At 42.0% G+C, this 24,433-nt stretch overlaps 1 protein-coding gene across 1 annotated transcript in view; it reads right to left on the bottom strand.

Moving 5' to 3' along the window:
- Positions 1 to 14,307, bottom strand: part of FOCAD (focadhesin) — a 283,468-nt gene extending 269,161 nt beyond the window's left edge. The window contains exons 1-3 of the mRNA XM_047064929.1: positions 14,214 to 14,307; positions 10,894 to 10,968; positions 8,437 to 8,591 (exon numbers count right to left, since the gene is read on the bottom strand). Coding sequence (XP_046920885.1) covers positions 8,437 to 8,591; positions 10,894 to 10,968; positions 14,214 to 14,270 — 287 coding nt within the window. The 5' untranslated portion in view covers positions 14,271 to 14,307. The remainder of the gene's footprint in view (positions 1 to 8,436; positions 8,592 to 10,893; positions 10,969 to 14,213) is intronic.
- Between the last annotated feature and the right edge of the window lie 10,126 nt (positions 14,308 to 24,433).

Here is a 24,433-nt window from a genome sequence, read left to right as displayed (position 1 = left end):
AGAGGCAGAGACTGGCGTTATACAGCCACCAGCCGAGGAACGCCAAAGGTTGCAACAGCCACCAGAAGCTAAGAGAGAGAAAGGGAACACATACTCCCAGCCTCCAGAAGGACCCAATCCTGCAGACTCCCTTGCTTTGGGACTTCTAGCCTCCAGAATTGTGAAATGACACATTTACGTTACTTAAAGCCACCAAGTTTGCTGTCATTTGTAACAGCGGCCTTAGGAAACTAATATATAGCCCCCGGCAGACCTGACTGGTCCAGAGGGAACATCTCATGCACACTGGTCCTTGGAAATCTGTAACTGTGGCCAACCTCAGTCTGGCTGCCTCTTATACGTAAGAAATATTAACCCAGGAGCAGGTAGAGAAACTCGGTCTGCAGTAAAGGGGGAGAAACACACAGCCTGTATTCAATTCGCTTTGAGGCTTGGCTGCATCCCTGTTCTTGGGTCTTATGGGACACTCTTTTACTAAAAAAAAAAAAAAAAAAAAAGATAAAAGTCACCCTTTTATGCTCAAATTAGTTCAAGTGGCTTTCTGTAACTTGTAGCCCAAAGAGTCCTAACATACTCAGTAACCTGCTTCTAAAAGTCCTTCAGTAAAGGCCAGCTGGATCAAGCTCTTCCTCGGGAAGGTGCCAGAAAAAGCTGAATTGACTCAAGAACCCTCTAAGCAAGAGCAACAGAAACTTCTGGCCTGAGCTACAAGCACAGTGGTAAGAGGCAATGCACAAGAGGAACCTCAATTTTCAATGGCATGAGAGCCAAGACCCAGATCCTATAATGAGAGGGGTGTGTGGGTCAGCAATGATGTTGAGTATTACAAAGAAATAAATAAGACAGAAAGGAAAACATTTTTTGGTCAAGCTGTACAAACTACAGTAATTAAAACCACCCGCGAAAATTGCTTCTCTCTAGGTAAATATCTCTCTAGGTAAATACAGCACAATTACTAGTGTGCATATGAATAGCATACATCAGGTTTCCTCTGTTTGGGGTTGATTTGATTACAACATTAAACACTGCTCATGTGTGCTCAGTCGCCTTTGGGAAATACCTCAAGTACGCTTGGTTCTTTGCTTTTGAAATATTCCAAATACGAGGTACAAGGAAGTAGCCATACTAATTTTTTGACCAGGGATGAGAATAACAAGGGTCTGGGTCGAAACGAATGGCCCAAATTATCTCTGAAGGGGGCATCCGTGGGCACATCGGGAACAAATGGTACACATGTGGCCAAGTCCCTTTTTTTAACCAGAAAGGAAAATTGGTCAGCCTTAAGCTCAGTAAGTCACCAGCAAATAAGAGAACGCTAAACATTATTCGTTACAAAATTATATGAGAAAAGAGAGACAGAGAGAGAGAGAGAGAGAGACAAAGAAGACCAGGAAGAAAGAAAGGAAATCAAAAACAGTTCTGGGGAACCCATGCTTGAATAAATAACAAAAAAAAAAAATGTAAGAATATAATGCTATTGACTTTTTGCTCGGGGAACTCATTTGTCTTCTCAGTACCAGAAAACAGCCTGATTCCTTATGAAGCCTTTTCCCACTATAAAAGTAACATGTGTTACAGTAGTTGCTTTTCTTAAATCACCTAGAAACATCTTAGCACAAACATATGACTCTTACAATGGAAGATTTGTGACAAAGCCTTCAACCAGATCAAGGAACTTGAAAAGAAATAGGGCAGAATGTCCTACACGAGAAAAGTAACTGGAATCACTTTTCTGGTTACGAGCTGCAAGCTGAGAGAGGTTTGGGGATTTTAGGGAAAGAAAAAGGATTGGAAAGAAGAAAAGGAAAACATCTGGAAACAAGCTGAGCTGCTCACAGGAATATTTAAGGGACAAGATGGGGAAACAGACATGGTCTAGTGATTCTGTCACTCTCAGATAAGAGCTAAATGAGCAATGATATCCAGGGAGATATAAACCTGAAACCATCTCAAATTCAAGAGAAATACTCTGATGCCCCAACTACAGATGAAAGCACAGATGACTGTACCCCTTAAACCCTGGGGAACCTCATAAAGTCCTCCTTCCTTGATTCTTCTTCTCCTGCCAAATAAAATAAAAACAAAGACGCTAAATAGTACGGAAACGCTTCAACAACACAAGAGATGAATACCGTGTGTCCTCAGTTGCTAGCTATTTCCTACAAAAGCACAAGACAGTTAAGTTTCCCAAGGAACAGAGTCATCAATAAAAGAGAAGACCCTGAGAGACAAGAATTTCTCCCATTAAATTACCCTCAATACTCCCAATAGTTCTCAGAATCATTTCTAACCAATTTGGACCTTCATCAATCCATGATCAAAGACTCACTGAATCCATCACCTTTACTCAGGACCACCGTGGGCATTTTTAATATTCTATGCAAGATTTCACTGAAAAAGTAGACTTTGCTTTCGGGATCTCAGAAAACAGACTTTCATCTCTCATACCTTAGCACACTTTATTTTCCCGAAATGCATAAACTGCAGGTGTCTGCCCATTTAAAAGCACAAAAGGCACATAAATCAAAGGCTAGCCTAGTTTATCTAGAGCATAACCATCCTACCAAACACGTTTTTAAAAGAAGGAAGGGGTTGGGGAAGCAGTTGAACTGAAATTACGGGCTGTCGTGACATCTCAATATCAAAAACTGAATACCTGGTTCCACAGGAGAATACAGTTTTTATGCACAGTCCCGTTACTAAGCAACTATGACAATGGCTGCATGAGCTTTCTAGAAGCGAGTGCAGTTAAGGGAGGAAGGGAGGGACCTAAGAACAGAAAAATGGAAAAACTCCTTGCTTTGAGAATCTTTATCTCAGGATAAATTCAATGTAAAAACAAAAACAAACAAACCCTAAAACAATCAAAACTGAAAACAAGCAGTGCCTTAAGAGACAAGAAAAGCACACGCTACCATGTATCATTCAGTTTAATTTCAGTTTTGTTTAATTTCAAAATTCACATCTAACTGGTGATAATGATTTCCTTACTGCGCTCCCTTTGTGGTCCCCCTTCTTTCCTTCACCCTCACTAGGGAATAATTTTTTTTCCAAATTTCCTTACTGATTAAAAGAACATTTTAGACCTCTTAAATCCATTTCTTTGTTTACAGAAGCTATAAAAACTAGTTTAGTTTACAAGTGTTTCATGTTGCCTCAGCTTTGAACCGAGAACACTCTTAGACATCAAACTATTCCTTTGAAGGAAACAGTCTCTCAAATAGAGCCAGACGCTTTCCCAGCCACTCCCTAAAATTTAGACAACCAGAGTTTGACAAACGTCAAGTCTTTCTCAAAGTTAGACTATACAATGGAGCAGGCTCTAGACCAATGTTTCTCAAATTGCAGGTTGAATTGGTGGAGGGAGCAGGGAGGGTTTCCATACATGTTCCAAGAGAATTTTACAGACTAGTCTCACAAAGGACCCAGGAGCAGGTTAGAAGGCAGGGAGCGATGACCTCACTGACTTTTCCTTCCATCTTTCCTTGCAGATTTCAACATTCACTGCAATGCTGAGAAAGCTCCAGAAGCTACATTCTCTAAAATATCTATTCTATAGAAGGCTGCTTCTTACTCTGCCTCACTCCCTCTCTCAATCTCTCTCTCAGTTCCTAAAGGCTGCCAGCCTAGCAAGTAAGCAAAAAGAAAAGATAACATTGTAGAATTATTGTTCTACATCAAAGCTGAGCAATTACTGAGGGGCACTGTTCCCAGGGTGCCTCTAGGTTCTGATAAACCTCTATTTAAGAAGAGAAATCCAGAAACAAGTAGACAGTTAAATACCGGAAACTGAAGACCCAAAACGTCTCAGCCAAGAAGCACAGGGAAATGACAAAGTCATTCCTGCTTTTAGATCCCAAAGATAAAGATGGTGGCGTTTTTTAGGTTTGGGTATGTTTGTTTGTTTGTTATTTCCAGTTTTGTACTGTTGTGGTCAGTAAAGATGCAGGACAGGATTTTAATCTTTCATTCACTGCGATTTGTTTTGTGGCCTAACATGGCATCTACTCAGGAAAATGTTCCATGTGCACTTGAAAAGAATGTGTATTCCACGGTTTTTGGATGGAATGTTCTAGATACATCCGTTAGGTCCGTTTGGTCCAATGTGTCATTTAAAACCACTGTTTCCCTTGTTGATTTTCTGTCTGGATGACCTGTCCGATGTTATAAGTGGGGTGTTACAGTCCTTTATGTCTATTAATAGTTGCTTTATATATTTAGGTGCTGCCATGTTGGGTGCATAAATATTTATAATTGTTACATCCTCCTGCTGGATTGTCTCCTTTATCATTATATAGTATTCGTCTCTGTTTCTTGTTATAGTCTTTATTTTAAAGTCTATTTTGTGCCATATAAGTACCAGTGCCCCAGTTTTCTTTTGCTTCCATTTGCACAGCAAAAAGATGGTTTTCTGTGTCAGAAAATTCCTGGAACAGCATTTGAAGGCAGAGGCTGTTTCGGTCTCCTGTTTTTAATTAAATTAAATTTCTTAAATTTGCTTCCCATTTTGTTGGTTTTTTTTCTTAAGACATAAACAATGCAAAGTATAGTCTTTGTAATCACTACAAACCACAAAGCTCTGCTACTTGAAATAAATGAAAAAATTCTTGAAAAACAATTATTATCTCTACTGGCAACAATGAAAAAAAAATAGCACTTATATAACACATTTCATCACCAAATTGATTCCAAAATTAAATCGGTTAGCTTCAGGGTCTACCCTGTTCACTTCTCTTTGTGGCTGATAAGTTAGACAGGAACATTCTCAGATAAGAAACTTTGAAGAAAAAAAATGTTTCCCCAGGATCTTTCAATTGTTAAGATTCCTAAATTTGCTTACTGTAAAATGCAAGGCTTTCTTCTATATCTTGACCATATTTCCCAAGACCCTTGAAAACTAATGGACACCTTTATGTATAAGATGACTCACTGAAGCATTGCCTGTAATTGCAAAAATAATAATAATAATAATAATAATAATAATAATAATTGACAACAATGGGGAATTGGTAAATTATGGCACGTGCGTACAATGGAATACTATGCAGCTGGAAAAATTAGAAAGCACTTTATTTTTGTTAAAGAATCATCTCCAGGGGCACCTGGGTGGCTCAGTCGGTTAAGCGGCCAACTTTGGCACAGGTCATGATCTTGCAGTTCGTGAGTTCAAGCCCTGCATTGGGCTCTGTGCTGACAGCTCAGAGCCTGGAGCCTGCTTCGGATTCTGTGTCTCCCTCTCCCTCTGCCCCTCTCCCACTCACACTCTGTCTCTCTTAAAAATGAATAAACATTAAAAAAAAAAAAAATGATCTCCAGGGGCACCTGGCTGGCTCAGTCAGTAAAGCATGCAACTGTTGATCTCAGGGTTGTAAGTTCAAGCCCCATGCTGGGTGAAGAGATCACTTATAAACATAATCTTAATAGAAAAGAAAAAAAAAAGGTATAATCTAACCTGCTCTAATTCTCCCTTATGTAAACAGAGACATCACTCTGGCCCCTTAGCTGCTAGTATCTTACTTTTGAATATAAACAGTACAACTACACAGTGCAAGCAGATTTTATGTTTATGAATTTTAAGGCTCTTGAAAACTACTTAGGGGAAAACAAATACCATTACCTGCATCTGAAAAAAAGCATAAGGCAAAATCTATGTGGCTTAAGATCAACCAGTAAGTTAAAAGAGAGACACATTAAAACTTAAAAAAAAAAATCCTGATGTATTATTTATTTTTGAGAGAGTGCAAGCGAGGGAGGAGCAGAGAGGGAGACAGAGGATCAGAAGCGGGCTGTGCTGAGAGCAGAGAGCCCAACGTGGGGCTTGAACTCACAAACCGGGAGAACATGACCTGAGCCCAAGTCGAACGCTCAACCGACTGAGCCCCCCAGGTGCCCCAAAACTTGACGTTTTAAAAGTCTCCTCAAAACTCCTTTTTTAGGGGCACCTGGGGGGCTCAGTCGGTTGAGCGTCTCACTTCAGCTCAGGTCATGATCTCACACTCCGTGAGTTCGAGCCCCACATCGGGGTCTGTGCTGACAGCTCGGAGCCTGGAGCCTGCTTCCGATTCTGTGTCTCCCTCTCTCTCTGCCCCTCCCCTGCTCATGCTCTGTCTCTCTCTGTCTCAAAAATAAATAAAAACATTAAAAAAAAATTTTTAACTCCTTTTTGAAGGGTATGTGTAGGTGCGCACGTGTGAGCATTCACACGAGGAAAAAGACAGAAAATCATTACATTTTTAGCCACGGTCAAATTCTTACTTATTCAGAAATATATGATCATCTAATAACTGTCAAAAAATGTGCTAAGCATAAAAATACAGGTTTAAAAATATATATACTACGAAAGAACAAGTAGCCCAGCTGGGAAGAGAGAAGGTATCTAGGCAGGAGAAGGGACGCCTGGACTGAGCCTTGAGGCATGAAGGGCATGATATCAGAAGGAAAACGGGAAGAAACCTTCCCATTCATGCAGAAGCTCAAGAATAGGGAATAGGGAAGGCCTGTGTGTGGCCGGAGAGGAGTGCTCGTGGCAGGACACGCAGGCTGAACAGAAGGCTGGCCCTAGTTTGGGCAAGGGCATGTAGAGCACTCGGAAGAGTCTGGACTTCTAACTACAGGCGGCACGCTATAAAGAAAAAGAAAGAAGGAAAGAGAAAGAAGGAAAAAATCAAGGTTCCAAAAAGATACCAAGAGAGGATCTAAGGGAACAAAATAAGATTTGTGAAGCAAAGTTAAAGGGCCAGAGGTTACTCAGCCTTCACATCGGAGGACAACAGGGAGAACAAGCAGCCCCACAGAGAGGGAGGGGAGAGGCTGGGTAAGAACTAAGAGAAGGGAGCAGACGCCCCAGTGATTTAAAGTAGGCAGAACTGCAGACATCCAGATGAAGATCATTTCTTGAAGCAAAGAGGGGCATCTCATTTTCAGGGAATGTGCCACGAGAGACGCTCACTTCCATGATGTGGTTCCAACACGGTCCTGTTTGACCACCTCAGAACGCTGTATGCCCCTTCCAATACTTGTGACTCCATTATTGTCAGTCTATAAATATATAGTCACACTAGGGGCACCTGGGTGGCTCAGTCAGCTAAGCATCTGACTCTTGACTTCGGCTCTGGTCATGATCTCACGGTTCATGCGTTCAAGTCCCGTGCCAGGCTCTGCGGCTAACGGCGTGGAGCCTGGTTGGGATTCTCTCTCCCCCTCTCTCCGCTCCTCCCCTGCTTGCACCTGTGCATGTGCTGGTGCACACGTTGTGGCTCTCTCTCGCTCTCTCTCTCTCTCCCAAAATAAATAAATAAACTTAAAAAAATAAATTATTAAATACAGTCATAGCAAAAATTCAAAACACCAAACATGCTTTACTTGAGATAATCAGAGGAAACATGTCTAAATCACAAAATACTTTTTTTTAAAATTCGTGCTGTTATTTCTTTTTCAGGTTTTATTTATATTTTTAGTAATCTCTACCCCCGATGTGGGGCTTGAATTCATGACCCCAAGATCAAGAGTTGCATGCTCTTACAACTGAGCCGGCCAGGTGCCCCAGTGCTATTATTTTCTAATTCACATACTAAAGCCAAAGTCTGACCAAATATTACCAGTAATATATAAATTTTACCACCGTGGGAGTAGTATTGCTTATGGGCAACCTACTTGCTTAATGTAAGTCAAGAATTTGCACTGCACTCGGGAATTATAAACTACTTAGCTATTTTCTTCATTTAAGAAAAAAAAAAAAAAGAGCAGTGACAGGGCACCTGGGGGGCTCAGTCAATTAAGCGCCCAACTTCGGCTTGGGTCATGATCTCACAATCCATGACTTCTTTTTTTTTTTTAATGTTTTTTTTTTTTAACGTTTATTTATTTTTGAGACAGAGAGAGAGACAGAGCATGAACGGGGGAGGAGCAGCGAGAGAGGGAGACACCGAATCGGAAGTAGGCTCCAGGCTCTGAGCTGTCAGCACAGAGCCCGACGTGGGGCTCGAACTCACGGACCGCGAGATCATGACCTGAGCTGAAGTCGGACGCTCAACCGACTGAGCCACCCAGGCGCCCCTCACAATCCATGGGTTCAAGCCTCACGCCAGGCTCTCTGCTGTCAGCACAGAGCCCACTTCAGATCCTCTGCCCCCCTCTCTCTCTGCCCCTCCCCTGCTCACGCTCGCTCTCTCTCTCTCAAAAAATAACATTAAAAAAATTTTTTTTAAAGCAATGACACATTTAAGCAGAGCCCTGAAACTTACAGACAGCAACTGACCACAAATTCCACAACTATAGAGTTTAAATCAGCACCTACGAAATATCAACGGCATGACATTTGAAGGGAAAGAAAATCAACTGGCAAGTAGGGTGAATGTGGACCTTTAATGGCAAATTCGTGAATCTGTTTTCTAAAAATGTAAGTGTTTCGCTGATCAAACGGGAAGGAAAGACGACCTGGTCGACGGAATCAGGTTGAGTATCCCATTGAGCACATAGCTGAACTCTGCGTGATCCTGGGCGACGAGTGCCACCAGAGCCTCGCAGCAGGCCGTTCGAACCACCGCATTATCACCGCAACACTTCTCCCACAGCAAGTTCAAAGCCGGAGTCTGAAATCAAACCAGTGATTAGAAGACACTTGCAACGAGCGCCAAAAGCATACAGAATCCCCCCCGCCGTTCATCGAATTTGTTCCCAGCAGGCTACCTTCCCTCGACAAAGACAGTGTTCTTGTCCCACCATTTGTAGAATAAACTCAAGTCAGCTCCCCAGGAGAGATAATGGATGCATTCGGAGAGAGCAGCTCGCTCTCATCTGGTGCAAACTAAGGCGGCTGCACTCAGCCGTATGACTTGGGGCTGAGCAACACGACGAACCCAACAGGAGATCAACACTAAGACTGGACTCTGGCGCCGGGCTCTAACCAATCCCTCTGACCAGCCACCATCCATGTCAGTCCAGCAGTTAGTCTGCGCTGCGCTCCAGATCATACCTATGCTTCAAGCCCTACGTGCGGTAACATTTTCAGAACGTGTTTCCGCTCTCCTACCACCAGACTCTACCACCTCCATGCACCCCACCCCGCCCCAACGATGTCCCTGCCCCAACTTACTCGAGTCTAACGTGGGCCCAGAGGGAAGGCAGTGAGGTAAAACAGGATACCCGCAAGTTGCCCCGCCCACGGCGACCAACAGAAGCCGAGAAGACCGTTTTGGTCAGGAAAGAAATGGACTTTTTGCCCCCCCACGCTATGAACCTGTCATCTTTGACAGAAAAGCACCAGAAGGGCACAGGAGTCAATGTAAGTGCTTTATTTTGAAAAATCCCATAAAAGCAGAGACTCTAGCTTTCACAACTTTCTCAGGAACCCACGACCCAACAACCCCCAGGGGGTTCACTACTCGTGATGAATCCACGTTTGAATGTATGATGGGTTAAGCCCATTTAGAGTTACACGCGGTTTGAGGTGTTGTTTTTGTTTTTTAATGTATTTAAAGAACACATAATGAAGTTATTTTTCCCGCCTTCGGACAGAACTTACTAGAAAAGTGTATAATCTGAGAAAAAAAAAAATTCAGATCCTCAGCTCCCACAGAATAACTCAAAGAATGAAAATCAATATCATATTGTGCCCACTTTCCCACTGTGGCTGGCTTTGGGAGCCTTTTCAGTCTTAGGATCCCACTCTAACAGCAGGAAAGAAATATTTATATTTCTTTAATAGTCACAGCAGGAAAGAAATATTTATATTCCATTTCTTTTATTCAGAAGGAAATTTTATTCGCCTGTACAGCCAGTACCAAAGGGTTCTAAATGTCATTACTCCATTAGAAGCCAGAAAAACGAAATCAGTGAATAAAAAACCATCGCCTCAGGTAATACTATGCCCTCGTGGAAGTAAGCATTCATTTATTAACAGAAGAGAAAACAGTTAGTTACAGGCATCTGACATTCAATAAATCCTGGCCGTTTAAGTAAAACCACTAGATCATCTCAGAGTACATAATGCGATTATCGGCAGGATTAAGATCAGGGTTCTCAGGAAACCTAATTTGTAGGACTACACACAAATGCCAGACAAATGCCAATTACAGAAGTTTGCCTCTATGCTTATTTCGACACGGCAGCGGAAGCTATGGAGAGGGGTAACCTGGAATAGCTGATCAAATGCAAGGTGGCGGGGAGTGGGGAGAAAGCCACGTGCGAGAAAGTAAATCAACGGATTTCAGTTGTGAGAAAAATTGTCCTATTTTCATCACCGGTATTTTCCACGGAGTTTACCTTAGAGCACTTACTTAAGTGGAGTTTCCAACCCGCAGGTCGAAATACACAACACCAGGTGACCAAAACCCAAGTGCTATATAGCTCGGTATAAGCTCAGCATGGCTTCCTCTCTCAGCATTCACCTGTCCTATGCATGGTACGGACATGCATCCTTCAGCTCCAAGTACCGATGCCCGACCTTTCCCACGCAGAACTCCTTCTTGGGCCACCATAGAGTACAAGAAATCGCCCACATCCAAATTGATCCCCTCTATATTCACTTGCTCTGGTAAACAAAAATATGCCCTCAGAGGTGATCCTACCAGCATTCTCCAAGGCCATGTCTACCCTCATTTCACCTGGGGTTATTTTTCCCTAACAGTCGCAAGACTACCCCCCCTTCACCCCCCGTTCCACATCTCATTCCCGGAGTCTGTCGTAACAAATTTTTTAATTGTCAAGCATTTGGAAGAAGAACATGGCAAACCAAAAAAAAAAAAAAAAAAAAAAAAAAAAAAAAAAAAACCACCAAGGCAACGAACGTCTCATTTCTACAGTGACCTGAACTCCGGGAGAAACGAAAGAAGTGCATATGTGAGGCTGGCAGCAGTATCCACATAGAACTCAAGCACGAGGTTGAATACAGACCTGGTCTGTGGACTGGTGGATCTTTTCTGAAAAACCACTTTCCTTTAGGACGGCAGCAATGAGATGACCCACAGCCTTAAAAATAAATAAATGAATAAATAAATAAATAAATAAATAATCAGTAAATACATTGTGTGAGAGGTTCTCTCCAATTAGTGCCTTTGAAGGTAACTCATATCGATACTAGCTGATAGGAACACGCGTGCGCCAGGCAGGCAAGTCCCATTCGTTTGAGCGCGTGATCTGCGCAAGGCACTGAACTAGGCAATTCTACGGGCATGATTTCTCATCTTCATAACAACTCTCAAGGGAAGCCTTTTGATCCCAATAAGCAAACCACAGTTCACAGATGTTAAGAAAATTGCCAGGTTCTCAGTTCACATTGCTGTCACTTAGTATTAAAAGGTCACGTGAGATCGCTTCATCCCCTTAAACCAGGAGACAAATGAGAAACTCCACAGCTTTTGAAATCATTTTTGCATCTACATGAAATCCATCGTGCTTCATCATGCCCTTAACGAAGATGGAGAAAACTGCTCCCCCTCTTGATGACCGTGGCCCACGCTGCCGATCCGAGCCAACAGGTCTCCCCCCCCCCCCCCCCCACCGCAGCCGCCGTTCTCTCCCACTTAGGCTCTGTGATTTAATTTCTTTCTTATTTTTCTCAGAGGTTTCAGCCCTTTAATAAGCTTTTGGCCTCATGAATCTCTGAAACTTTCCCATATCCTGCTTTGGTCAAAAAGCCCGAAATTAAATCTAAGACTTTTATAGGAGGGATGATGACTTAAGTACATAAATATCATTCTTTCCTACCACCGCAACTCCATTGTAGTTCTTTGGCCCCACCCAGCACCGCCGTCTTAGAGCTGGGGGCTGGCAGCAAGGACAGCCACCCTGTGCACGGGCTGGGAAATACCTTTCCAACTCCAGCCAAGTGTTGACCCTGCACTTGGACCAACATATGATACACCTGTGAATCCCTGTCAGCCTTGCACTCCCTTAAGTCTCCGGAAAAGCGCACAGAAAAACACAGCACCCACTCCTTTGTTTCTTTTCTGTATTTCACACATCGGAAATCCTTTAAGACCTCAGCGCATGATGGTCTCAGTTTTGCAATATAAATCACTCATTTACATGAATATTAAGTTTAAGATCAATTAACTGTCTCTTACCTCCCAGTGAAAGGAATAGTAACAAGAACTGAAGACCGGTGAACAGTTTTGGTGCCCATTTACAAAATATACCATATTTCATTGACTGTAACTGGCCATCAACTGCAAGATGCACCATTATTTTATGAACCACTAGGGAAAAAAGGCTGCCAATTAAACCTATATTATATAATGCTCCTCATAATGTAGAATTGTGATTTTCTATTAACGGAAGAGCCCTTTCAGACTCATTTAGAAAATCGTGGCCAAGTTCACAATTGTGCAAGCCACACCAACTGTGTAACAACTGCTGCCACGAATTACTAGATGCAACCCATTTTCAGAGACGTTAAAATGTGAAAAGATGTGTGTGAATCAATGAAATATGGTGCTAACACTGAGCAGTGGTTACAAAAGAACAATAAGAAGTATTCACAGAGAACAGGGCACAATTGCAAGACTCAAATAAAATGAATGTGAAACACAACAGAGACCAAAAAAAAAAAAATTAAATTAAATTAAAAAAAAAAAAAAGCCACCGTTCACATTTAGAAAAGACTAGAAGAATATCAGCTTCCTGACAAACATTCCCCCACTGCCCACCAGGTTCAGCTTCTTCCTCTTGCCTGTCTATGTATCTTTCCAACAAATCAGAGAACAGAGGTTAAATTGATTTTGAAGTAACAAAATTTTAAAGTACAAAATAGGGATAAATGACCCTATACTGCTACGTAAGTTTTCCATAATAGAATAAAGAGACATCCTCAGTGAAACAATACATGTGCACTTTGCAGTTAACGTAACGGTAACACACACAGGCGGTTCTCGGTTATCTATGCTAATGAAGGGGCTGCAGGCACAGAGAACAAAAAACTGTGGACGGGATCCTCCACGCCATCATCTTCCTCTTCATGGTAAGGACCTGTGCTGCACAGGATAGGATTCCAACCCAGTCAGGTAGAAGGGAATCTTGCATAAGGAGTGTTCTACTCCTCATGGAAGGGTTCCCCACTACCCAGCTAAGTCAATTCCCACAGCAGGCATCTCCGGAGTTAAGTGTCGAAAGCAGCCCAGACGCTGGGTGTCTTCCAGTCTTCGGGCAGGCTTCTGCTGGCCCCTTGGCTTCGCTCTCACAAGAAAAAACAGTAAGCTATTATGGTATCTTGACTAACCAGAATGCTTCTGGTTAGGGGAAGGCTGACCAGAAAACCACTTTTGTTTTAGCCCTAATAACTGAAAAGCTCTCTAAAATACATTGTCACCATCCCCTGCCTACGTTAGTACATACATCAAGTTTGTTCCTCCAAGTGACTTACTTACTGAACGTCACTACCTATCAAAATCTCTTATTCTTTAATTGCCGTCCAGGGGTAAAATATACCATTTCAAATCTTAATCTCTCATACTCTGTAGATGCATAGCCATTTGCTTCTATTCCCAAAAATTAATTACAGACTAAAATAAATAAATAGATAGATAGATAGATAGATAGATAGATAGATAGATAATACAGATTCAGGGGCCTCCTAGTTAATCCAAGTTTTATTAGGTCTAATAAGAAAAGTATGAAATAAATAGAAGCTGAGATTGGTCAGTTTCAAATATTTACCCTCCTACATCACATGCAAATTTTTATTTTATTCCATTATTTTATTTTTTTAATGTTTATTTTTGAGAGCGAGAGCGAGAGCGAGAGCGAGAGCGAGAGAGAGAGAGAGAGAGAGACAGAGTGTGAGTGGGGGAAGGGCAGAAATAGAGAGACACAGAATCCGAAGCAGGCTCCAGGCTCCAAGCTGTCAGCACAGAGCCCGAAGCGGGGCTTGAACCCACAAACTGCAAGATCATGACCTGAACCGAAGTCGGACACTCAACCGACTGAACCACCCAGGTGCCCCCTCATTTTCTTTTTTTAACGTAATCTCTACATCCAACGCGGGGTCTGAACTCATGACCCCGAGATCAAGAGTCACGTACTCCACCAACGGAGTCAGCCAGGCGCCCCTCAATATAAATTTTCAAATTAACTTATGTAAAAGTTAATAAAATAATAATTATCCCTACATATGGAGTAAAATATTTAATGTTAAAAAGATAAAGTTCTATCAACAATCCACCAGCAAGGTTCAGTTGTTACCATGAAGCAAAAATAATTAAATAAATAAAAATTACCTGTGATTGGATAAGAGAATTTGGAAATTCAAACCTTTTCCTGATATCATCTGACATTTTTTATTCCTCAGATTCTCTTACAGGTATACATGCAGACTCTGTAATCAAAACAAAAGAATACTTGTTAGTCCAGAAAAGGAGTTCAAAGCAATTACTCCTCACATAACATGAAAGCAATTCGTTCCAAAGACAACAATGGAAATAAAGCATAGGGCTCTGCAGAGTAATTGTTGCCATACAATCATACCAACGACTTCAGTCCACAAATGCCACGATTATAAGTAAACAATAATGCTCAACCGCCTTTGGTTTTTCCCATTAAAGCTAATCCTGAAACAGATTAATTCGCGCTATGAAAACAAACACACAAACAAACAAAAACTCCAAAAGCTCGAGCGCAAATAACGTGACTTTAAAAGTTCAACCACATGTTTAAAATAGAAACTCTTTCATGGATCAAAACTTCCAAGGGAGAAAGACTCGAACTTCCCCAAAACTGTTTAAACTGTACCACAAGCTTTCATTTAAGCACTAATCCAACCACTAGTGACAAGTGTAATGCCTAAGTGAGCTTTTCGCAGGAAGTATAGAAATGACCCAGAAACTCACACAATGAAACAGATTGCTCGTCTGCTAAAAGAGCAAGCAATTAGCACCAACTTTTAATATTTACATCACACCTCTCATTCCCACTGGGCTGTCAAAAAAAAAAAAAAGAAAGAAAGAAAAAAGGAATAAAGGAAAGAAGGGAAAGGAGAGGAGAGGAGAGGAGAGGAGAGGAGAGGAGAGGAGAGGAGAGGAGAGGAGAGGAGAGGAGAGAAAAAGACAAAATAGTTTTCAAGCATACAAAAAAAGATGCAGGAGGGCAAGGTGGTGAAACTACTGACAGGATTTCCTAAGGATCTCAATTTATCCAGTCCATGCAGCACTAAACCCACCAAATTACACTACTTTGAAAAATAAATTGCTTTAGCTCACCTATTTATTACAATATAACTAAAAATAATAATTAAAAATTAAAAAAAAAATTTTTAATGCAGGTACTCCAGATTACCTTACAAAAATAACAGGCCATCAAACCAAGCTCTGCTGGTCTCACAAACGTCGGCACCTTTTGTTGAACCCGTGGCTGTAACTACTTTCGTCCCCTTTTTCCAAGGCTAAATTCTCTGAAGCGATCGTTTATCCTAGCCTTCTTCTTCAACATCTAGGTCCAACTTAACTCCCTTGAATTAGACATTTCACAGCACTGAAACAGCTTATTCTCAGACTGCAAATTACGCCCCCTATCAAAATCTATCCATTAGTTTCAGGTCAAAATTTCTTCAACTTCCAGATGTGTCTGTCTCCTCTTTCTTGGAATTTTCTGCTCGTTTGAATTCTGTAAGATATCAGAACAGAATTCCCCAAAGTGTGTCCCTGAGAAATACAGGATATGCCAAGAGGGTTAAAAAAAAAAAAAAAAAGGATTTTGTAGGGGTGCCTGGCTCGGGCGTTTAAGTGAGGGGTTAAGCATCCGACTCGGTTTCTGCTCAGGTTGTGATCTCACAGATTTCATGAGATCGAGCCCCATGTTGGGCTCTGAGATGACGGTGTGGAGCCTGCCTGGGATTCTCTCTCCCTCTCCCTGCCTCTCCCCGACCTGTACGAACTCTCCCTCTCTCTCAAAATAAATAAACTTTGAAAAGATTTTGTAAGGAACATATATTCCCACCTTGGATTTTCATTCACTCATGTAACAAGTACTTATTAGGTGACTGTCTACTTGGTGTCAGGCACTGTTCTGGGTGCTTTGGTGACCACGGGAAACAAAACAGACAAAAATCCCTATACTCACGGAGCTTAGAATATTACAGAAATACTTTCTATTTTAAATATGGCAGTCAGAGGAGCACCTGGGTGGTTCAGTGGGTTAAGCCTCCGACTTCAGCTCAGGTCATGATCTCAGGGTTAAGGAGCCCGAGCCCCACGTCCGGCTCTGTGCTGACAGCTCGGAGCCTGGAGCCTGCTTTGGATTCTGTGTGTGTGTCTCTCTCTGCCCCTCCCCTGCTCATGCTGTCTTTCTCTCCTTCAAATAACATTAAAAAAAATTTTTTTAATTAAAAAAATAAAAAATAAATATGGTAGTCAGGGCCAGTCTCATCTAGAGAGTCTGACATTCGTGAGTAACCCATACAGATGTCTGGGGGAAGAGTGTCACAGGCACAGTAAACAGTGAGTGCAAAAGCCCAAAGCCCATAAAGTGCTTAAGGTTCGGTCTAGAAAGAGCAAAGAAAGGAGTCAGGAGTGGATGACGGCAGAAGAGAACGGGAAATCAGAAAGCCAACGAGAAGACAGATCATAAGAGGTCTGGTAGATCACCAGTAGGACAGATGTATCTATCCTGAGTGAAACAGGAAGCTACTACAGGGAAAAAGTGGTTAGATTTTAACAGAATCACTTAAAAGAAGAAATGCTCAGATTCGAGATATAATTGAAGGGAGAGCAATGTGGTTGTGGCTAATGATTGCATGAGAGTATAGAGGAAAGGTTCAGAGATGAATCCAAAGTTTTTGATCTGAGCACCTTTAATTTTAATCTCCATTTCTTTGGGCATTTTATACATTAAACCAAACAATTTAGGGCGCCTGGGTGGCTCAATCATTAAGCATCGGACTTCAGCTCACGTCATGATCTCACGGTTGGTGAGTTGGAGCCCCGCATCGGGTGAGCACGAGCCCTGCTTTGGGTGAGCCCCATTCTCTTTCTTTGACCCTCGCTCATTTGCATGCTCTCTCTCTCTCTCTCTCTCTCTCTCTCTCCCCCTCTCTTTACCCTTCATGGGATTCTCTCTCTCCTCTCGCTCTCTCTCTCTCTCTGCTCCTCACTCACTTGCACCCTCTCCCTCTCTCAAAAGAAAAAAAAAGCAAAATTTAGGGCAAAAAATGTATACATCACTTACCATGACATTTTTTTTTTACTAAAGGAAAAGATGGAGTCCCCATCAACTGACATAGGGAAACAAGTTTTGTGGGCAAAGACTGGGAGTTTCATTCTGAACAGGTAAGTTTCAGGTGTCTAACAGATATACAAATGGAGATGGTGGGTAGAAAGTTGGATACATGAATCTATAACCGGAGAGACAGATCTTAGTTGAAGATATAAATGATGATACACATTAATTATAGAATCTCGGAATTTCTAAAGCAAGAAGGCTGATAAACTTTGCTTCTCCCAGAGCTTACCAAACTTATCTGATCATGGCACCCTTTTTTCTAGAAATATCCATTAACAATCTATAGAGCCAGCTTTTCTTTCCTGGGATAAACACTGGGAAACTCTGCTCCACGGACTCCTGCTCCTCTGTCCACTGCACTTCCTGTGTCCCATCTTCCTGCTCCCAAGCTCCTTGTGCTCTCTTCCTTCCTGGAAACTCCCAGAGCCCAGTCATGTAGCTAAATACTTCCCTGCTTTCTCTTACAAAGATAGCGACTGGAAAAAAATAAAATAAAATAAAATTAAATTAAATTAAAAAATAATAATAATAATAATAATAATAATAAAGCCAGAGACGGGCACCTGGGTGGCTCAGTCGGTTGAGTGTCCAACTTTGGCTCAGGTCACGAACTCACGGATCGTGAGTTCGAGCCCTGCGTCGAGCTCTGTGCTGACAGCTCAGAGCCTGGAGCCTGCTTTGGATCCTGTGTCTCCTTCTCTCTCTGTTGCTCCCCCACTTTCTCTCTCTCTCTCAAAAATAAAGCTTAAAAAAAAAAATTAAAATAAATAAATAAATAAGGCAAGCAAGCAAGCTAGAGACTAGAGAGCTCAAAAAGAGAGTACATGTTTTACTCACAAAAACATTTATCATGAGGTGCCTTCGTGGCTTCGATGGTTGAGCATCTGATTGTGGCTCAGGTCATGATCTCATGGTTTGTGAGTTCAAGCCCCGCATCAGGCTCTCTGCTGTCAGCACGGAGACTGCCTCGGATCCTCTGTTTCCTTCTCTCTCTGCCCCTCCCTGCTCTCTCTCTCTCTCTCTCTCAAAAATAAATAAACGTTGAAAAAAAAAAAAGTTTACCATTTCGGTCCCACGTTTCTCAGTTTCCCTCTCTCGAGTTTCTTTGCTACCATCCTCTACATCCACTCAATCAGAGTCGGTTTCCTCGCTCCCAGCACCTCACAGCCTGCCTCTCCTCCCCGTTTCTACCCTCCTCGCCTCAGTTCCTCACGCTAGGCTTCCTTCACTAACTGCGTGGTCTCGGGATCTCCACGCACGATCGCATCCCTTACGCTGCTGTCAGGTTCACTGTCCTACGACGTGATTTCCATCACATCATTTCCCTGCGAAGAATTCAGAGCGGGGGTCTCACTAGCCTGTCAGACTCAATGCAGATTCGGATTCTGAGCTTTGAACATTTTATTTTATTTTTTTCTTCAACGTTTTTATTTATTTTTGGGACAGAGGGAGACAGAGCATGAACGGGGGAGGGGCAGAGAGAGAAGGAGACACAGAATCGGAAGCAGGCTCCAGGCTCCGAGCCATCAGCCCAGAGCCTGACACGGGGCTCGAACTCACGGACCGCGAGATCGTGACCTGGCTGAAGTCGGACGCTTAACCGACTGCGCCACCCAGGCGCCCCGGATTCTGAGCTTTGAAGACCTCCATCAACCATTTCTCCTGGTCACCTTCATCCTCACTGCTGTCTGATTCCGATCTGACCACAACACTTCTCAAATTAGTCCCACGTGCTCATTCCTAAGGAATTTTCCTTACGCTGTTCTTGCCTGCATAAAATACCCTTCTCTATATGTTCCCTCTATTTAAAGATGAAATTTCTTTCATAGCACATCTTTTTCTGTCAAGCCTCTCTCCAGTAGCCACGTCTTGTAATAGTCACCTTGTTTTATATTCTTGCAGTATTTGGGCTGACCAACACCATCATGTGACTAATTGCATTAGGATTGGAAATATTCTTTTCTAAAGGGTCAGGTAGTGGGGCGCCTGCGTGGCCCAGCTGGTTGAGCGTCCAGCATCAGCTCAGTTCACGATCTCACGGTTTGCGAGTTCAAACCCCGCATCTGTCGCTGTCAGCGCAGAGCCCAGTTCAGACCTTCTGTCTCCCTCTCTCCCTGTCCCTCCTCCACTCACACTCTCACTCTCAAAAATAAAGAAAATATTATAAAGATAAATAAATATAAGGGTCAGATAGCAACTACTCACATCTGCCATTGTAGCCTGAAAGCAGCCATATCGACCAGAGCTGTGCTATGATAAAATTTTATTTACAAAACAGGAGGACAGTGGGCCACAGTTTGCTGACTCCTGGCTTAAATAATGACAATTTTTTCAACTAATTTATAAAATTTACTGACACAATTGCTAAAATTGACATTCAGATTTGGCCCTGTGCTCCCAGGCACAAGTAAATATACAAATAAGGTAACTTACACACCTTTTATTGTGTAAAAGATGGGCAGGAAAGTACCTTTTATCAAAGAAAACGATCTTTTTCATACTTCTAACCTCAAGGAAATTTGTCAGATGAGGCTTTATCTGGGGAGTACAGAGTGATATAATAAGCAACACTGCCAATAACGTAAGCTAAAAGGAATTTTATATTACTTCTTTCTTAAAGAAAACCCTGAATAAAACCATCGGGATAACACACCATGTGATTCAGCAAAACAGCCCCAGCTAATGGAATCCGAGTACAGATTTCTGACGCTCCAACTCGGTAGAAAGTACACCTTAGACTCTCCAGAGCAGCAGACGCTTAGAAACGTATCACAGAATAGACTTACCCACGTGTCAACAGCCATAGAGCTAACTAGAAGAAAATGTGTGGTTACCCTCTCTGATCCAGGCCCCGAATGGTGAAATTCCAAAATGCTTTGGGGACCGATGAGCGGCTGGTAAGGCTAATAGCTTCTTATGCAGTGAAAAAGCCAACCCTTACAGAAAGAATGACTCTGTGTGCAGGAGGCAGGCCGACAGAGTAAAAGAGGGCCGTTTCATCAAGATTACCTAAGTACAGATGACGAAGAGCTAAAGTTTACAAAAGAAGCCCTAACACTCGTGTGACACGCCAGAGAATGAACACATTTTTAAAATCTATGGCGACGGGATCCTTCCTAATAAACAGCTGCCAGCCATTCTAAAAACCACTACCCAAGCTGCATTATGATTTGATATCATCCTTGATTTGCTATCCTTGGGCTGCAAGCTCCAAGTGTCTTTCATCTGCCAGAGACTTGGATTTCAAGGTTAATCACAACCATGTGGCCTTTCCGGGTATCAGAACATCATATCCTCTTAGGGAATTTCAAAAAACAAGAGTACATAATGCTTGCTTTAGCACTGGTAGTCTAGCTTGGGTCCTACTTTTAATCTCAACTTCCCTTGGGCATTTAATACGTTAAGGAAAACAATTTATATATTACGTCTTACCGGGACACTCTTCACTAAAAGGAAACCACTCACGATACGCTCCACAAACCACATGTGACAAATAAAGGGTTTGCTTTTAAAAGATTTATCTCCAACCTGTCATTGTGCCTTTTGGCCCTAAATCTAAATCAGAAAGTGAATTTTTAATAAGGCCTTCAAGTTCCAAGTGAATCAAAGCATTTGCTTAACTTAAGCAATTATCACCTGATCTGCCACGGTGTTCCAGCAGCATCAGAAGACTTCCAAGAAAATATATCTATAGGGGCACCTGGGTCGGTTGAACACCCAACTGTGGCTCGGGTCATGATCTCACGGTTCGTGAGTTTACGTGTGAGCCCTACATCGGGCTCTGCGCCGACAGCTCGGCACCTGGAGCCTGTGTCTCCCTCTCTCTCTCTGCCCGTCCCTAGCTCGCACTCTGGCTCCCTCTCTCTCTCTCTCTCAAATAAATATTTTTTTTTAAAGTATAAAAAAATTAGAAAAGAAATCTATCAACTGCATTCTAGAGGTAATAAAGGAGCAGCAGGTAGACAAAGCACTTTAGGTTTTCAAGTTTCTCCATAGTTTCTCTAGGATACGAACATACACAACCATCTATCACGCAAAGGTGTTGAGCGTCCAACTTCAAATGGCATGCACAATCTGGAAAATGAAAGATCTAATTATACTCACACTTGCTACGGGAATCCGGCAGAGGGATTATGTAGGGTGGTTGGGAACGGGATGCGGGGGCTGGAGGGATCTGGTGATCACAGAGAAAGACAACTTTGAGCACTCTTCACCACCAAATTCCTTTATGGGAAGGACTCACGGCGGCAATGTAGGTCAAATCAGGGCTACTGAAAGTACACTCCTGAAGCCAGTTTACGTTAGCAGACTGATAAAAATATATACTTCGTTCACATTAAAGGGACCCTGTGCTTCAGAGACGCAAAATCTAGGAGGACTTTCCAAGTCTTTAGCGACTATTCCAACTCTCAGTTATGTATGTATTGTTTCTTTCTCCCTCAAACGAAGCTACAGAACCGTCACCCTGGGGATTTAAACCATATATGTGACGATTTTTTGTTACTCTTAACAGCATAGGCAAAAGCTGATGGCACCATCAATATATTTGAGCCGCTCTCACAAGTTTGTCAAGACTGTGGCTCAGGGGTATACTCCAATCCCTCCTAATTGCTTCGCCCTGCTTTTTAAAGAAGGAAAAAAAAAACTGTCTGTACTTTTCACCCTCGCACCTTGCTTTGCAATCCGCTATTGAGGTCTATTGCCTGCATAGCTTCTCATCTACCACTTGTTGGTCCCTAACTGCTTTTACACATGCTGTCTAGAATCTGGCCTTGGGATTGTATTTTGTCACCCAGTATTAAACCCTGATACTTCCTAGAGAGTCAATCCTAGCTTCAGCTCTTGCTGCAAAAGCTTTGAAATCCAACTGCCACCTGCCGCCTCAAATCAACGGGACAGAGCACCTGCGTGGCTCAGTTAAGCATCCAACTCTTGATTTCAGCTCAGGTCACGATCTCATGGTTCGTGAGTTCAAGCCCCACATCGGGCTCTGGGCTGACAGTGAGGAGACTGCTTGGGATTCTCTCCCTCACCATCTCTCATTGCCTCTCTCTCTCTCTCTCTCTCTCTCAAAATAAATAAACTTAAAAAAAAAATAGAAACAAACAGGATGGAAAGAACCCAGATCCCTAAATGACAGCACAGAGCAGAACTATATACCTGAAACTCCAACTATTACATGAGAAAGAAAGAATCTTCTACTTTGTTTGAACCATCGCATTTGGGGATCTCTTTGTTACAGTAGGTCGTACTTCCTTAGTAACACGGTAGACCTGAGACCAGCTCCCTTCCTTACTTCTTTTTCCCCAGAGAAATGAAGAAACTGAACGTCAAAGAGGTTAAGCAACTTGCCAAAAAGGCTGATCAGGCTGGTGATTCAGGTGAGAAGGGAGGGCGGGTGCCCCCTTTGTGGCTCAGTGCATCCCTGGACCATCAGTACCACGAGGCATGACCGGCACGTTCCGGTCATGGCTGCACGAGGCCCCAGGAATTTCAGGGTCTGTAATTCAAGTGCCGAGCAAATGTAGGTGGCTACGGCTTCTGATGATCTCACCGGTTACAATTTACGAAAATACATCAAACAGCAATCAAATCCCTGCCTTTACAATTTAGTTCTTTCTCCGTTTATATCACATGCTACTTACTCACAGATTTTGAAGTGAGAGTCTAAAATAAGACCAAAGGCAGGAAATTCCAAGTTAGAACTGATTGCTGTCCAGGAGAACCAGGCACTAAAGTAAAACACAAAACCACTTCCTTGAAGAATGCCTGATTTTGTTACATTTTCCCTAATTATTCCTGAGTAATCTTTTTTTTAAGTGTCATATCTGTGTAGGCATTTATGTGCCAAATATATAAGAGAATAAAGATTAAAAAGTTATTTTTAAAAAACCTAAAGATTTTTTTTTTTCAAATCTAAAGGCTTGGGGCGCCTGGGTGGCTCAGTCAGTTAGTTAAGCATCGACTTCAGCTCAGGTCATCGCACAGTCTGCAAGTTCGAGCCCCACGTCGGGTTCTGTGCTGACAGCTCAGAGCCTCGAGCCTGCTTCCAACTCTGTGTCTCCCTCTCTCTCTCTGCCCCTCCCCCACTCACATTCTTCTCTCTCTCTCTCTCTCAAAAATAATAAATAAACATTTTAAAAAATTTAATCTAAAGGCTTCTCGGCCTTTTGGCTAAGATCAAATGTAAAAAATCTAAAGATATACTTACCTAGAATTTTTACAGTATCCAATCTAAGCCTTCAAAGTCTTCAAATTAGCTCTTTTATGAGATGATTTTTTCTATTACAATTTTGAAATTTTTTGCTCCACCAAAAGAATACTCAAATTGCTCAGTGCGTTTTTGAGATAAATATTTCATGTTGATACAAAATCATCTTTACAGTATATTTATAATAAAAACTGATACCCAATCATTTTAAAGATCTTCCAAATAAAGGTCTAATCTGAACAGCTAAAATCTCCACTTTTATAATTTTACTTCAAATACTATTCAGTTAACTAGAATTTGGTAAAGCACCACAGAATATATTTTATAAGTATTTTACTTGTGTTTCCTCCCCTCAAAAATGACTCTGTGGGGTGCCTGGCCGGCTCAGTCAGAAAAGCAGGAGACTCTTGATTTCAGGAACCTGAGTTTGAGCCCATGTTGGGTGTCGAGATCACTTAAATAAATAAAACTTAAAATAAATGACCCTAATTCTGTGCACTGGTTCTCTAAAATAATTTACTTCTCAGCAAATATTAATATAGTATAAGCTGAAGTATTTAGGGGGTAATGATAGGACATTAAGGATTTTCTATAAAATATTCCACTTACCCTGGGGGAAGGGGGGGAGGGATAGATTAAAACAAGAATGTCTATCTAAATGCTCATAACAGAGGAGTACATTTGAGTTCATAATACTATTCTATTTTTGCGTATGTTTGAAAACTTCCATAATAACAAGTTTTTTAGGTCTTCCACCATATAAGGACACAGAGAGAAGTTGCTGCCTATGACCCAAGAAGAAGGTCCCACCATGCCGGCATCCTAATCTCAGACGGTCAGCCTCCGGAACTGTGAGAATTAAATTTCTGTGGTTTCTTTAAAAAAAAAAACAAAAAAAAAAAAAAACATTTTTAAAACCTCACATAGGGGGTTCTTACTAAGGGCCAAGCAATGTTCTATGCACTTCACCTATATTAACTCATTTAACCCTCCAATAACCCTATGAGATAAGTA

The sequence above is a fragment of the Lynx rufus genome, unplaced genomic scaffold, assembly GCF_022079265.1.
Source record: "Lynx rufus isolate CCGP_SWC_20201006 ecotype Redwood Valley unplaced genomic scaffold, mLynRuf1.p SCAF_10, whole genome shotgun sequence".
Classification (NCBI taxonomy): domain Eukaryota; kingdom Metazoa; phylum Chordata; class Mammalia; order Carnivora; family Felidae; genus Lynx; species Lynx rufus.
Note: the sequence above shows the minus strand (reverse complement) of the source record. Positions and strands in the feature narration are given on the sequence as shown.